The 15,144-nt window shown below is 40.2% G+C and overlaps 1 protein-coding gene across 2 annotated transcripts; it reads left to right on the top strand.

Annotated features, from left to right (window-relative positions):
* Positions 1–1,175: 1,175 nt before the first annotated feature.
* LOC114568727 (DEP domain-containing mTOR-interacting protein-like) lies at positions 1,176–7,680 on the top strand. 2 transcript variants are annotated; one of them, XM_028598385.1, is made up of 6 exons: positions 1,176–1,295; positions 1,609–1,709; positions 4,347–4,490; positions 4,965–5,035; positions 6,483–6,587; positions 7,149–7,680. In XM_028598385.1, the coding sequence occupies exons 2-6, from the start codon at positions 1,691–1,693 to the stop codon at positions 7,275–7,277; spliced, it is 468 nt and encodes a 155-aa protein (XP_028454186.1). In that variant the 5' UTR covers positions 1,176–1,295; positions 1,609–1,690; the 3' UTR covers positions 7,278–7,680. The 2 variants fall into 2 exon arrangements, with proteins under 2 accessions (XP_028454186.1, XP_028454185.1); XM_028598384.1 differs by having other exon boundaries at positions 1,176–1,412.
* The last annotated feature ends 7,464 nt before the right edge of the window (positions 7,681–15,144 follow it).

The raw sequence follows: 15,144 nt of genomic DNA, 5'->3' as shown, positions 1-15,144 counted from the left end.
CCCAACAAAGATAGAACAGAAGTGAGATGTCTCACTCTATAGCTAAAACAGAGAGCTCAACACACCGGGTGAAAAGAGGAGCTGCAGCAATGTGCAGCACAACAAAAATATGGTGTTTTCTGAAAATTAAACCATGTAAACCTATTCTGGTACAACCTCTAAATACAATTATGAACCTGAAAATGAGCAGAATATGAGCTCTTTAATATTTGACTTTTTGAAACCTGCATAAACCCCGCGGTTAGAGGCAGAGAAAGGAACCATCGGCGGCTTTAAACAGACTTTGTCCTGACTCTCCTCCGTCAGAGCAGAACTAATCCCTGCGTTTCCTTTCCCTCCGCAGCTGCAGCCTCCTACAGCGTGTGCATGGCAACCAGGCTGAGGCCCGGGTATATCTAGAACCACTGATCTCGTCACATCTTGTTTGCAGGGCTCTGTTTGTATAAAAGCTAAAAAAAGCTTTTTGCTAAAGTTGCTCAATGCAAGAGGTTTTTTTTTAATGGAGAAATCTATAATCCTATCAGCAGGGAAACACACAGAGCAACAGATAGAGCAGAAAGGTTAAACACAGATATCATTGATATTATTCAGCCTCCTCGGGAACACACCGTTCTGCTTCAGATATTAAAAGTACAACGCACACATCCTCAAACAAACGGCTCAGCTGAAGCTAAAGGGAAGGATTTTGCAAGAAGCCAGGCTTCTACAACTCCTTATATAAGTGTGTGTGTGTGTGTGTGTCTGTCTGTCTGTCTGTCTCTTATCTTTGAAATGAAATCTCAATCTCAAACCATATATATATATATATATATATATATATATATATATATATATATATATATATATATATATATATATATGTATATATATATATATACAGTACAGGCCAAAAGTTTGGACACACCTTCTCATTCAATGCGTTTCCTTTTTATTTTCATGACTATTTACATTGTAGATTCTCACTGAAGGCATCAAAACTATGAATGAACACATATGGAATTATGTACTTAACAAAAAAGTGTAAAATAACTGAAAACATGTCTTATATTTTAGATTCTTCAAAGTAGTCACCCTTTGCTTTTTTATTAATAAGGGAAAAACTTCCACTAATTAACCCTGACAAAGCACACCTGTGAAGGTAAAACCATTTCAGGTGACTACCTCATGAAGCTCATTGAGAGAACACCAAGGGTTTGCAGAGTTATCAAAAAAAGCAAAGGGTGGCTACTTTTTTTTTTAAAGATTTTTTATAGATAAATGAACACAGGACTTGGGCTTTGAAACATTTTCAAAATGTAAGTTTTAAAAAGCGGTACGCCAATTGTGTATTGTTACCATTACTTTGCTATCACAGAGAGGAAAAATTCAGCTTGAAATGGGTCTCCTCCTTCTCCTCCTCCCTCCTGCCGAAGGTCAGTTTGTGTGTTCAAGGGTTTAATATTTAACACACACACACACACACACACACACACACACACTTCTCTGATCAGATGACTACCTTTCCAGATGATTTAAGAAAACATGTTGGTAGCAGAGACTCATTTGAAGCCAGAGAACTGTTACTGACTGACTGTCCTTCTGTCTTTTTGTTGTTGTTTGTTTATTAAGCCATTTAAAAGTCTTCTTCCTCCTCTGGATTCATCCTTGGCTGCTCTCTTCTCCGAGCAATTGGATAATAATCGACTGAGAGATGGGACCTCATACAGCAGGTATAAGAACTCAAACCTATTTGCTTTTAACCCTGCTGTTGTCCTCGGGTCTAATCTGACCCATTTTCAAAAAGCTTCTATATCAGAAATGTGGGTTTTCTTTCAACCAAATTGTCAAAAAATAAATTAACTTGGATGGTTCCATACAATGCTCTTCACAAGTAAAATAAATGATTAGTTTTAGATATTTTTTAAAATTTTATAGCATTGGGGGGAAAAAAAGATAAAATAACTTTGAAAAAGTGACAAAAATGTTGGAAATAAACCAAGAAAAATGTCAAAGCGCAGAAAAAAATTGACAAAAACATCGGAAAAGCATCTAAAACATCCAAAAGTGACGACAATATCGAAAAAAAAGTGACAAAAACGTCAGGAAAAGTGTTGGAAAAAGATGACCAAAATGTTATATTTTACATTTTTCACTACCTCCGGATATACCACTAACATCAACTTATTCCCATTAGTTTTACACTTTTTTTTTTTTTTTTTTTTTTTTTTTTTTACCTCATTTTTGAGTAAAAAAAAAAACAAAAAGCTGAAATGTTGAAATGTTGAATTATTTCGATAAGTAGTTACGATTGAGTGTATAATCGGACTGTCAACGTTTAGTCCGGATACTGTGTAGGAACCATTGCATAGTTTTTGTTTGTTTTTTTTCAAATGCTGTAACATTTTCATAGATTTTTTTTTTTTTTTTTTTTTTTTTTAATTCTATGAAAGTAATCATCTGATCCTTATTTTTTCAATGAGAAGAGCGTTCTATCGAACAACCCATGTTATTTTTAGGCAATTTGCTTCAAAGATACCCAAATTTTGAAAAATGAGAGAATAAACCACATACTAACAGCCAGATATTACCTGCACAAAGTCAACTCTAAATGTCTTTTCATGAATAGAAAAGTTAGACACTTTTTAAAATTTTATATATATATATATATATATATATATATATATATATATATATATATATATATATATATATATATATAAAAACACACAGAGACAGTACAGGCCAAAAGTTTGGGCACACCTTCTCATTCAATGCTTTTCATTTTCATGACTATTTACATTGTAGATTCTCACTGAAGGCATCAAAACTATGAATGAACACATATGGAATTATGTACTTAACAAAAAAGTGTGAAATAACTGAAAACATGTCTTATATTTTAGATTCTTCAAAGTAGCCACCCTTTGCTTTTTTATTAATAAGGGAAATAATTCCACTAATTAACCCTGACAAGGCACACCTGTGAAGGTAAAACCATTTCAGGTGACTACCTCATGAAGTATATATATATATATATATATATATATATATATATATATATATATATATATATATATATATATATATATATATATATATATATATATATATATATATCTCCTACTATGGCCACGCCAAGACCCGCCTTCAACAGCATTTGCACAATACTAGTGGCCAGGCGTCCATGCTTACACAAGGTAACGTAACCCCATTTGTACAGGTCCTAACCCCAACCAATCTAGCTGCTTCGTAGGGCGTGGCCATAGTAGGACTCGAAAATAAGCGCCCAGGACATTTCTCGCTTTTATACTTCCTCACCTTACTTCCTGCTTCGCTGTCATATTTAGGGGAGGATGGTGTCAACCAAAGTTGTCAAAGCCACACTTTCCCTAAACCACAGCAAAAACAAACCAACAAAAAACAGTAAAGCACAACATTTAATTTTCATTTTTAGGCAATGTTCAAACCAGAGCAGTTATCTGATTATCAGAGGGGCTTTTAGACAGATCAGAAGGGAAGTTGGCGGGCATTTGGTCCATGCATCTGGAGCATAGGTCAGCCCCCCCCCCGTTAACACTGTGACCTGTTTGTCTTTCTTATCTCTGCTATTTAAGGAAGCATTGGCTGTTATCAAGGCATGTTTGAACAAGAACACAGTTGTTGGACAATGAATTGAGAAAGTTAAACACAAAACGGGGTCAGTTTTGTGTTTAGTTGTAAGGGTGTAAAACCAGGGTGAGATTTGATTATTTTATTTTTTTTGATTATGCACAACAAAACATGCATTAATTAAATCAACTTTTAATACCACCATGGATATAGAGCCACTCGGCCAGCAATGCCAAAAAAATGTGTTTATCAACTTCAATATCCAACAGAAATTAATCAACATGAAACGCAACGCTTTCAAGCTGGAGATCGGAGATCACTTCCAGGTGAAAACCAAATACGTTTGTTCCTTCGGAGTGTTTTAAACCAAAACCCCGATCTTTCCCCAAGACCTAACCGGTCCTTTTGGTGCCTAAACTTAACTGTCATCGCCGTATGATGCTCACTTTTTCTTTCTAAACTCCGCCACCACGTAACTTGCGGGCTAAAACTTGTGCCAGGAACGCCGCATTAGTACACTGCTGTTAAAAACATAATAAAATATATGTATTTTTTAACACACTGCTATCAGATCGGTACTCTGTATAGACCGATACGCAAGTTCAGGTATGGGAATCTGTATCGGGAAGCAAAGAAGTGGTATCAGACCATCTCTAACTACAACTTTTCATCTGATCTCTCTCTCTCTCTCTCTCTCTCTCTCTCTCTCTCTCTCTCTCTCTCTCTCTCTCTCTCTCTCTCTCCCCCCCCCCCCCCAGTGGCTCCATCTAAGGAGGTGAAGGCGGTTGCAGGAGGCGGAGGCGACAGAGGAGCCCGGCTGCGGAGCTGCAGCGAAGGCAGCCAATACGTTAGGAGACCCAACAACTCGCCCTCCTCCCCCCCGCTCTACAGCCCCAAATCAGGTTAGTTCACCAAATACTGAGAGCAGCAGAAACGCAGAACTGAGGACACTTCAATAACAGTTTCTTAGCAACAAGTATTATTGTTGTTATCGCGGTATTCAACAACGCTATCCAGTGCTGGAATGGAACTAAGTATATAACTTGAACAAACGCATACAATGAACGCCACAGAACTTCTCTTTCATTATCCAGTTTGACATTGAGTCATAACGTCAAAAAGAACATGAATAAACTACTTTTAAAGTAGCTCGTCTTCGAGGCTACATTACGTGGTATTGGATCGGTACGTAAACTCTGGTACTCACTGATACCGATACCTGCATTTTAGGCAGCATCGGATTTCCGATACTGGTATCGGAACATCTCTAGTTGAAAGCAGTTAATATCGCATTCATCCTATTTGCAACAGTTTTTAAGTGGTGATGAAATAAAACACACAAACAGATTTTTTTTCCTTTTTGTTTTGGTGTTTAGTCCTGAAGAGACCAGTGAGCACAGAAGAGCTGCAAAGACCCGGAGGACCCTACATCAAGAAAATATTCACAGTACGTTGGTAATGTCTCCTGTTAAGATAGTTAAGAGAGTGGGAAAGGCCTTTTTTTGTAATTATATTGTAGAAAATGTAAAATAATACGGAAATGTTGAGGAGCTTTCTAAAACACGTCTTCACTCAGCCATGACCCGGAAGTCCCTCCCGGAAAGGCCTTTATTTTCGTTAAACTGAGAAGGGGTTGCGAGATTGTGAAGGCTTGTAAATGCCCCAATGTGCTAGCCTGGTTGAAGGTTCATTCACAGCCCAACCAATCAGAGCAAGAACCAATCCCTCGATTTGGGAAGATGGAAATGGGCTTGAATGGGCCAGATGGACTTGCAGAGCAAATCTCAAATTTGCCCGGAAGTTCATCAGGGTTTTCCCAGGCTACCAATATGCATCATGCACACTACTTTGCACTATTACTTTTTTTTCACAGTTACATCCCACTCCATGTGTACTTGTCTTGATATTATGTCTCATTTGAATTTTTGTATATTATGTTTATGTGCCTATATGTATATTATTGTCTCTACTGTAAAGTATGTCTCTATGACTCACTACTACATGTCTATTTGTTGAATGTAAAGAGTTAACACCTACCTTGTGTATGTAAGTATACTTGGCCAATAAAACAACGCAGCTGTCAGCAGCAGCAACATGAAATCTTAACAACATACACTGCAGTTTAAATGACCCAAATAAACTCTGCATCTCTTATTTATTCAACAACCGCCTGGAAATGGAGCTGCTACGACTAGTCGATAAGATGATAGACAAAAAGTGATCGCCAACTATTCTGATAATCAATTCGTCTTTAACCCTTGTGCTGTCTTCCCCGTCGACCATGCAACTTTCTGGGTCAAGATGTAAAAAAAATTCCAACGTTTTGGTAGTCTTTTTTTTTTTTTTTTTTTTTTTTCGACACTTTTGTTTTTTTTTTTTTTTTGAAGATTCTGTCATTTTCCTGTTTTTTTTTTTTTTTTTTAAGCTTTTCCCATGTTTTTCTCAACTTTTACGATGTTTTTGAAATTTGCTATGTTTTTTATCGTTCTATTATAAATTTTTCTTTACATGCTATAAACACCCAAATTCAATGAAAGTATTGAACCGATCATATATTTTACTTGTGAAGAGTAATAGTTGTATGGAACCGTTGAAAAGGAACCCAAATTTCTGATAGAAACTGTTTGAAAATGGGTCAGATTTGACCTGAGGACATCCCGGACAGCTTACCGTTACCCAAGATGATTGTGATTGGTTTAAAGAAATGCCAATAAACCAGAGCCGATTATTTATTTATTTTTCTCCCATCCAGGAGTGCTGTGTGGACTAGCCAGACCCTCCTCCACATTTAGCACATATTTCACAAACTATTTTCTTGCTGAAATCAGTTCCCTTTTTTTTTTTTTTTTTTTTACTTTTCTGCTGCAGATTAATGTCTCTCTGTGTGTCTCCAGATTGTGGCCGATGCCGTGGGTTGGGGGTTTGTGGTGCGAGGAAACCGCCCGTGTCACGTCCAGGCTGTGGAGTCCTGGGGCCCAGCTGCCGCTGCTGGGATGAAGGTAGGCATCATGGGAAATGTAGTTAAGAGAAGACGGTTATTTCCTTTGGTGTACCCAAAAGGAGTGAAATCGAATAACAAGTTCCTAGGTTTTGTTGTGCACAAATGAGCTGAATTTGTAAGCGATGTTGGGTGTTTCCCATTCATTTAAATAGTTTATGTGGATATGACATCTAGTGGCCAGGTTAGGAACTGAAGATTATTTGTTCATTTAGCAGAGTTTTCTGAGTGATCTGTGAGTAGACAGTGCAATTGAAATGAGTTGGACATCATTACATCAACGCGATCTCATGGGAAGCTCTATAAATAGCACGCCACTTTTAAGTACACTTCGCATGTCATGTCAAAGCATTTTGAGCTTTTTTACGAGTCATTTAAAGCCCCAATTTGTCACATACTGACGCCTGGTCAGGACCCTGTAGCTTTATTGTAGTATTCTCCTTTTTTATTCCTTGTGTAAAGAGACTGGCAGAGCAGGCTTTTCATTGCATGGTGTAAGTTGTCTGCACTGTGCATAGGACAATAAACCTCTTGAATCTTAAATTTATTCTTTTACCTGCAGGTGTGTCAGTTTGTGGTTTCGGTCAACAGTCTCAATGTTCTCGATCTGGACTACCGTGCTGTCAGCCGCCTGATCCTAACGGGACCCAGAACCGTGGTGCTGGAGGTGATGGAGGAGACGGACCACTGAGCGATGACCGAAAAACACCGACAGAGAAGCTGAGAAACGGCTTTTATGAAAACAGTTATTAATACGCGTGTCCTGTCTGAGGATTTTACTTCAAAGGACTGCAAGAACACAGCGATGAAACGGGAGACAACCTTGTATGTAATGTAACTTTCACATCAACTTGTGTGTTGAACGGCAGCCACATCCGCTGAATAGAGCTTGTTGAGTTTTTGAATAGCGCCGGAAAGCATCGACTCTGATCCACCGGTCTGTAGAGTTGGACTCTGGGGAGGAGAATCTCTTGATACCGTGCAGCAGACCAATTATTTGCAAGCAGCTTCAGCTATCCGTTTCTGTAGAAGTCTATGAGAAAGTGAAGCCACCTCTCACTTGATTTATTACCTCAGTAAACATTTTCATAATGTGTTCATGGTCTCAATCGCTAGTTTCAAGTCTTCTTCAACACAGCATGATGTTCATTTAGTAAATGATGCTCCCATTTATCTTAAAACGGACAATAAAGCAGGGGATGCTTTAGGACCTGTCAGTCAGGACACAGGCTTTGCATCGCAATAATAACCATGGCGCTGTGGACTTATTGTACGATTATGAAACCCAGAGAAACCTCTCATTTTATTCAATGTAACGCTTTGTTACGGTCAGTTTTTATCCAGTTTGAAGCCACATTTTTACCACCTTGGTGGTTTTTAACTCTAGTCATCGGACATCTGGAGCTTAAAGGTGCCGTAGGTAGGATTGCAAAGATCCAGGACTTAGCCAAAGCCCTAGGTCTAGGTGGTGCCAGAGGAGCCGGATTTTTTTATTTTTTTTAAATGACCACCTCCATGTTACATATGATCAGTTTCTGCAAATATGACAGAAAGCTAGTTTTATAAGTTTTAGGCCTACCTACTGCACCTTTTAAAGCTTTAGTGCGTAACTTTTTGTATCAATCAACGTCGGCTACATTCGAGCCGTTGCCAAATGAGTTGCTACGGAGCTAATGAAGACTCTCAGCTCCACACAACCTCTCTCTGGATATCTCAGTCTGACTATGTTCAGAAGATTGTGCCGTCCGGTGACTTTCCCGCGCAGAAACTCAAGTGAAGATAAGGACCTCTTCTGAAGAGTCCATCAGGTTTTTTTTTTATATTTAGGTTTTTAGTGTCCTCCTTGGCTACTAGCAGCTGTGTGGAGGAGGGGGGGGGCGCGATCATGGAAGGCTTCATCTGCTACTTGTTTACACTGGCACGCACATGCCCAGTGTGCGTGAATGGCCACGTGCAACATGTTCTCACTCCCATCGCGTTAAATACGGACACTTGGTCAGGTGCCTTTGGCGTTGTTATTGACGCTAAAAGTCTCCTTTAGCGAGCTAAAACTCTTGTGTGGACGGAGATCGTTTTTAGTCTGAAAACGTCGCTTAAAAATGAAAATGTAGCAGTGTGGATGTAGCCTGCATGGTCGTAGACTAGGGGGAAAGATGCACATCTATTTATAAGAGAATAAATCTAAGTTTCTCGAAGGTGTCTTGAGACAAACCTGCGCGGTGTTAGAAACGGAGCGTGGAAGTGGTCACGCTGTTGACACCGCTCACACAGTCGCTGGCGTTTCCTTCATTGGGATGGTTTGGACTTTTAACCCCGTGTGCCACGTTACTGCCTCCTCTCCACACACAAACACATTACCTGCATGTATCACACACACACACACACACACACACACACACACACACACCCAAGCTCCTCGACAGTGTTTACCTTTCCATCCACTACCTGCGACGTCTGATTCCCAGAAGGGAACTTTGTGAGGAAGCAGACTTTAACTGAAGTGCTTTGTTTTGAAGTGTGTGTGTGTGTGTGTGTGTGTGTGTGTGTGTGTGTGTGTGTGTGTGTGTGTGTGTGTGTGTGTGTGTGTGTGTGTGTATGTCTCCATGTGTGTCTCTGTGTGTAAATATTGCCGTGATACATGCAGATAACTGAAATATCTCTCAGCAGGCAGCATTTAGCTCCCTGCAGGCTGATTCTGGAGACTCTGGGGTGCTCTTGCATCTTTTGTGATGGTTTTAATAGACGCAGTAACTGGAAGCGTTGTTCTAAAATACCGGGTACTGAGAGGTTTTGTAAAGAAAATAAATATCCTTGTTAAAAATAGGTCTCACTTGTGCAACACACAGAATTACACGCAGACAGTCGGTATTTTAAAGGCTTTAACTTTCATTTCTTTTAGTTCTATTTTTATAAGGTTGATCCTATTGTATTATAATTGTAATTCTTCTTAATTCTAATCTCACTTTTATTTCTTAATCTGAAATTGTTTGAATTTTGGTTGATTTTTGAGTGCACCCAACTCCTGGAACAAATTACACCACTTCCTTAAAATCAAATCACTTGTGCCTTTTGGGGAAAAAAAAACAAATCTGGTTTTAAACCTGCAAACTCCCAGTTTGTTCTCGCTTTACATAATTGTACTTGTAGAGGCTAAGCACTGGAGCAGACATTTACCTTACAGAAACTACAGAAAATGAGCTGGATGAGGCTAATGCTACAAAAAGCCATTTGGGTTGTCGCCAGGGCTTTAAATTAACACCCGCCAAATGCCGGTAAAAGGTAACTTTGGCGGGTAACCTTGTAAAGTTACCAGTCAACTTGGCCGGTGATGAAAGCAGCAAAGAACGCTGCGTCTGTTTGAATCAGCCGTCTGCAGAAATGTTGCCAGTTTGGTCTTTTCTGGGTCTTAATTCGCCAAGAAATTTGGGCGGTTTTGTGTGTGTGTTTGGCTTGGAAACGTAATATTTATCTGGCCACACTGCTCATAGAGCTAATCCTACATTTTCCCATGAACGCCATGTTGCGATGTGTGTGGTATCGATGAACGTAAGTAATTAAGTTTGTAGAGGCTTAGCCCAAGCTTTAAGGTGCTGTTCCACTGTGAGAGTAATTAACACACTTTTTACCTTTTTGATTAATGAAAGTCCAAGTCATATTTGCTGTTAAAATCTTTTTGTGTGTGTGTGTGTCGTGTGTGTGTGTGTGTGTGTTCGTGTGTGTGTGTGTTCGTGTGTGTGTTCGTTGGTCCAAAAACTGGGGACTACAGTATACTTGTGGGGTCTGCACAGCCTCGTGGGGACCAAAATGCTGGTCCCCACGAGTTTAAAGGGCTGTTTGAGGGTTAAGACTTGGTTTTAGGGTTAGAATTAGGTTATGGTTAGGGTGAGGGTTAAAGTTAGACATTTAGTTGTGATGGTTAAGGTTAGAGTAAGGGGCTAGGGAATGCATTATGTCAATGACAAGTCCCCACAAAGATAGTAATACAGACATGTGTGTGTGCGCTGAGCACCACGAAAAATAACGAGATGAACGTTTTCATGTGTCCGTGTACACAAATCAATTGAATAAAACTAACGTGACCATTTCACAAACTGCTGTGAGACCGTGTTATGTATTTTCCAATTCAGAAAGTTTTATTGTCTTTCTATTTTTCTAATGATGTCTTTGCTTTTTTTTCCTGTGTTCCGTTTTTGTAATTTGACTCGATGACATTGCAGATGAGGGCCGCCCCTCAATGATCTTTCGAAGATGAATAAAGGTTGAATGTATAAATGAATGATTGTTTGAACTACTTTACACTATTACTTTACAAAGGATTGTTTTTCATGTGGGGGGAAAACCATGTTTAACTAAATAATCAGAATATTTTTCACATCGTTTACATCTAGAGGAGGACTTTAAGTGCTCATATTGTGCTTTTTTTGGTTTTTTTCCCTTTCTTTTATTGTGTTATATCTTTGTTGTGCACGTTATAGGTTTACAAAGTGAAAAAGCCCAAAGTCCCCCCCAAAGGGACTTACCATCTCCAACAGAAAACACTGTTCACCAACTGCTCCAAACAGCTCTATTGTAGTCCAGCCTTTACTTCAGAGACCAACGTGGTCACTTTGGAACTGCTGACTGGCTAGTAGTCCTTACCACTGTGGCACGCCCTCATACTCTGCTTCTGACTGGCTAGTAGTCCTAGGTACTGTCAGGGGTCACTGCTTCTGACTGGCTAGTAGTCCTTACCTAGGCACGCCCTCATACTCTGCTTCTGACTGGCTAGTAGTCCTTACCTAGGTACTGTCAGGGCACGCCCTCATACTCTGCTTCTGACTGGCTAGTAGTCCTTACCTAGGTACTGTCAGGGCACGCCCTCATACTCTGCTTCTGACTGGCTACTAGTCCTTACCTAGGTACTGTCTGTCAAGGTCCTTACCACTGTCGCGCCCTCATACTCTGCTTCTGACTGGCTAGTAGTCCTTACTGTCAGAATGCGCGCCCTCATACTCTGCTTCTGACTGGCTAGTAGTCCTTACCTAGGTACTGTCAGGGCACGCCCTCCCTCTGCTTCTGACTCTGTCCTTACCTAGGACTGTGGCTACGCCCTAGTCCTTCTGACTGGCTAGTAGTCCTTGTCAGGTACTGTCAAGGCACGCCCTCATACTCTGCTTCTGACTGGCTAGTAGTCCTTACCTAGGTACTGTCAGGGTACGCCCTCATACTCTGCTTCTGACTGGCTAGTAGTCCTTACCTAGGTACTGTCAGGGCACGCCCTCATACTCTGCTTCTGACTGGCTACTAGTACCTAGGTACTGTCAGGGCACGCCCTCATACTCTGCTTCTGACTGGCTAGTAGTCCTACCTAGGTACTGTCAGGGCACGCCCTCATACTCTGCTTCTGACTGGCTAGTAGTCCTTACCTAGGTACTGTCAGGGCACGCCCTCATACTCTGCTTCTGACTGGCTAGTAGTCCTTACCTAGGTACTGTCAGGGCACGCCCTCATACTCTGCTTCTGACTGGCTAGTAGTCCTTACCTAGGTACTGCACATGTGCAACTCCCAACAAAGATGGAACAGAAGTGCGATGTCTCACTCTGTAGCTAAAATGGAGAGCTCAACACACCGGGTGAAAAGAAGAGCTGCAGCAATGTGCAGTACAATAAATATATGGTGTTTTCTTTTTTTAAATTAAACCATGTAAACCTATTCTGATATAACCTCTAAATACAATAATGAACCTGAAAATAAGCATAATTTGAGCACTTTAATATCTGTAAAAGTTGTCCGAGATGAAAAGCTTCTGTAGTTTAATGTGTGTGACTCAATCACAATATAAAGTCTATGGGACAGGCTGCTGATCTTATGAAAAGAGACAGTAGGGGCAGAAAACAATGAAAGGATCACCTTGAAGCTCCCTAAAGATGTATTCTCTGTAATGTCCAGCAGGGGGAGACTCCACTGCCTCCAGAAAGAAGTTTCTATAGAAGTCTATGAGAATATGAGCCTACTTTTTACTTGAGTAAACATTTTCATAATAAGTTCATGGTTTCAATCACTAGTTTCCAGTGTTATTTAATACAGCATGATGTTCATTTAGTAAATTATGGTCCAATTTTATTTTAATTTATGTTAAAATAGACTATAAAGCAGGGGATGCTTTAGGACCTGTCAGTCAGGACAGAGGCTTAGCAATTTCAGCATTTCCTGTTTTGACCAAACTGTTGAACTGCGGTGTGGGGTGTGAAAGTCTTTAACCAAGCTGTGAATAAATGCTATTTATACATTTTTCAGTTTTACACAAATTGTTGCCAAGACACATTGACAGCAGCAGCATCAGTACAGTACATGTTACATTACTGAATATATATCTACCAAAAGTTTTCTAGCAGCATAGTGACAGATCTACACAGCACGGTAAGCAGTAAGTGAAGTTAGGTGCAGCTACGGTTTCTCAAGATGTCCGAAGATATTGTGCCATTATTATTATTATGCCAAACCAGATATGTCAAAGAAGGTGAGATACCTTGTGTTTTGCAGCTCTTTCCTGGAGTTAGTTTTATTATGTTCTGCTGAGAGGATCAGAGTTCTCTGGTTCAAAAAGTCATTTTCAAGTTTTGGGATGCATTTTTTATTAAGAAATGATGCCCAATGTGTTTGGTTATGGTAACATTTAACTGACAAGTGTCATTTCTGAGATCTGAGGACACATCTTCGGTAAATACATGAAACCACAGGACAGGAAGGAGGGAAGTACAACGTGATGACGTCTGCTGAATATCATTAGCAATGTAGGGCCAAATAAAGAGAGAGAGAGAGACTAAAGAGAGAGAGAGGAAAGTCACTATAAAGTAGCTTTTTTTATTGCGTCAGTTCTGCAATTCAATGTCCCATTACAACTCAACATTTCAGATGAGTTTATATTTGTTTTACTTTAGTGTAATAATCTGTTTACCTAAGAGGTTTAATCATTTCTTTAAGGCAGAGATCTTCAACAGGGGGTCCGGGACCCCTCAGGGGTCCTCAGAGTCACTGCAGGGGGGCCTCCAAATTATTGTTAATTTTGAAAGTTTTTTCAAAAATTAAAAACATATTATTAGCAAATATAAATCCCCTCTGCTTACTGGCCTATCAGAGTAAGGTAGCCATCCACAGATACAGCAACATTAAAAGATGACATATAAAGTCATGCCAACAATTATTTATATAATTAATAATTATTTGAATAGCATAGTAGATATGCAAAAAAAGGTGTGTATAAAGGCTTTAAGCAACCCTACACCCTTTTGTAGGCCCAGTTTAATATGCAACTTAATTGTATACAACACATGTAGTAGGGGGTCCCGGCTCCATCTCTCTTTCAGTTAAGGGGTCCTTGGTTTAAAAAACGTTGAAGACCCCTGATGTAAGGGTGCTTTCACAGCTATAGTTCACCAGACTCAACAGACACCAGATCCAGGGGTGGCGTTGCAGCATTCTTGCATTTATTTATTTGGTTGGGTTTGCGTTCACACTGCACTTTGTCAAAGGCACCAAACACAGTTACCAAATGTCACATGGTGGAAACAGTCGCTTGTTTATTGGACAGAATATCTGAGTGAAACCTGCCGACACTTCTGGTCTCAGAAATAATGGAGCAACACCACATTTATAACGTCTTGGGTTTCCTGGTTTTGCTTCACTGTTGATGATGTCACACAGACTGATGATGTCACACAGACGACCAGTGACACACCAACCCGATAATCAGCTGTCGGACAGTCTGGCGAGGTCAGTTGTTCGGTGTGTTCCGTGCCGATCTCCGTCGGCCTTCATTTTGTCCGACCTGACTTGCTGGGTCGGAGGGCGGGCAGATTCAGCAACTGTATGGCCTATTTCTCACTTAAAATGTTTTCAGAAGCATGTTTTGGTGAACTATCTTTGTAAAATATGAGATTGTATTCTGAATGAGCCGCCATTATGCTCAGCTGTAAAATCCGGGAGCAGCCAGACCCATGTGACGCGTTCATCCAATCAGCTGCCGGTTTTCATTTTTTTTGCCGACAATTCAGATTAGCGCCGCCTCCTGTTATGGAGACATATTACGTCTTGAGCATGCGCAGAACGTATGCTCAAGACAGCGTTACTTCGGTGTGTTCTGAGGCACTTTTTGGACCAACTCGGGGAGACTGATCAGTCCGACTGCCTTTCCTTTGGTGTGTCAGAGGCCTTATGGATCTGAAAGTTATCATCCCTTAAATCATATATAAATCTATAAATTGTGTGCAAGGTTGATGGTGCAGGTTTGTAGTTTACTTCCTGTATTTGGGTCAGATTGCGTTCTCACCTGAAGTGAACCTGAAGGGCCTGACCCACCCAACCACAGATCAAAGCAATGAAGCTGCTGAGTAAAAGGTTATTCTTACAGGGACAATATACAGTCCCTCCAGGATTTTGCAATGTCGTGATCGCAAAAATTCATGCAAAATTCAACCAATCACCGTGAATTTGGTGCGACTCGCAATTTTTTACCAATCGCCGCAACTTTACCGCAAATTTGACCAATAACCAGAGTTTCCCGCGACTTCAACCAATC

Source organism: Perca flavescens, chromosome 14 (genome assembly GCF_004354835.1).
Source record: "Perca flavescens isolate YP-PL-M2 chromosome 14, PFLA_1.0, whole genome shotgun sequence".
NCBI lineage: Eukaryota > Metazoa > Chordata > Actinopteri > Perciformes > Percidae > Perca > Perca flavescens.
This window is presented reverse-complemented; position numbering and strand designations above follow the sequence as displayed.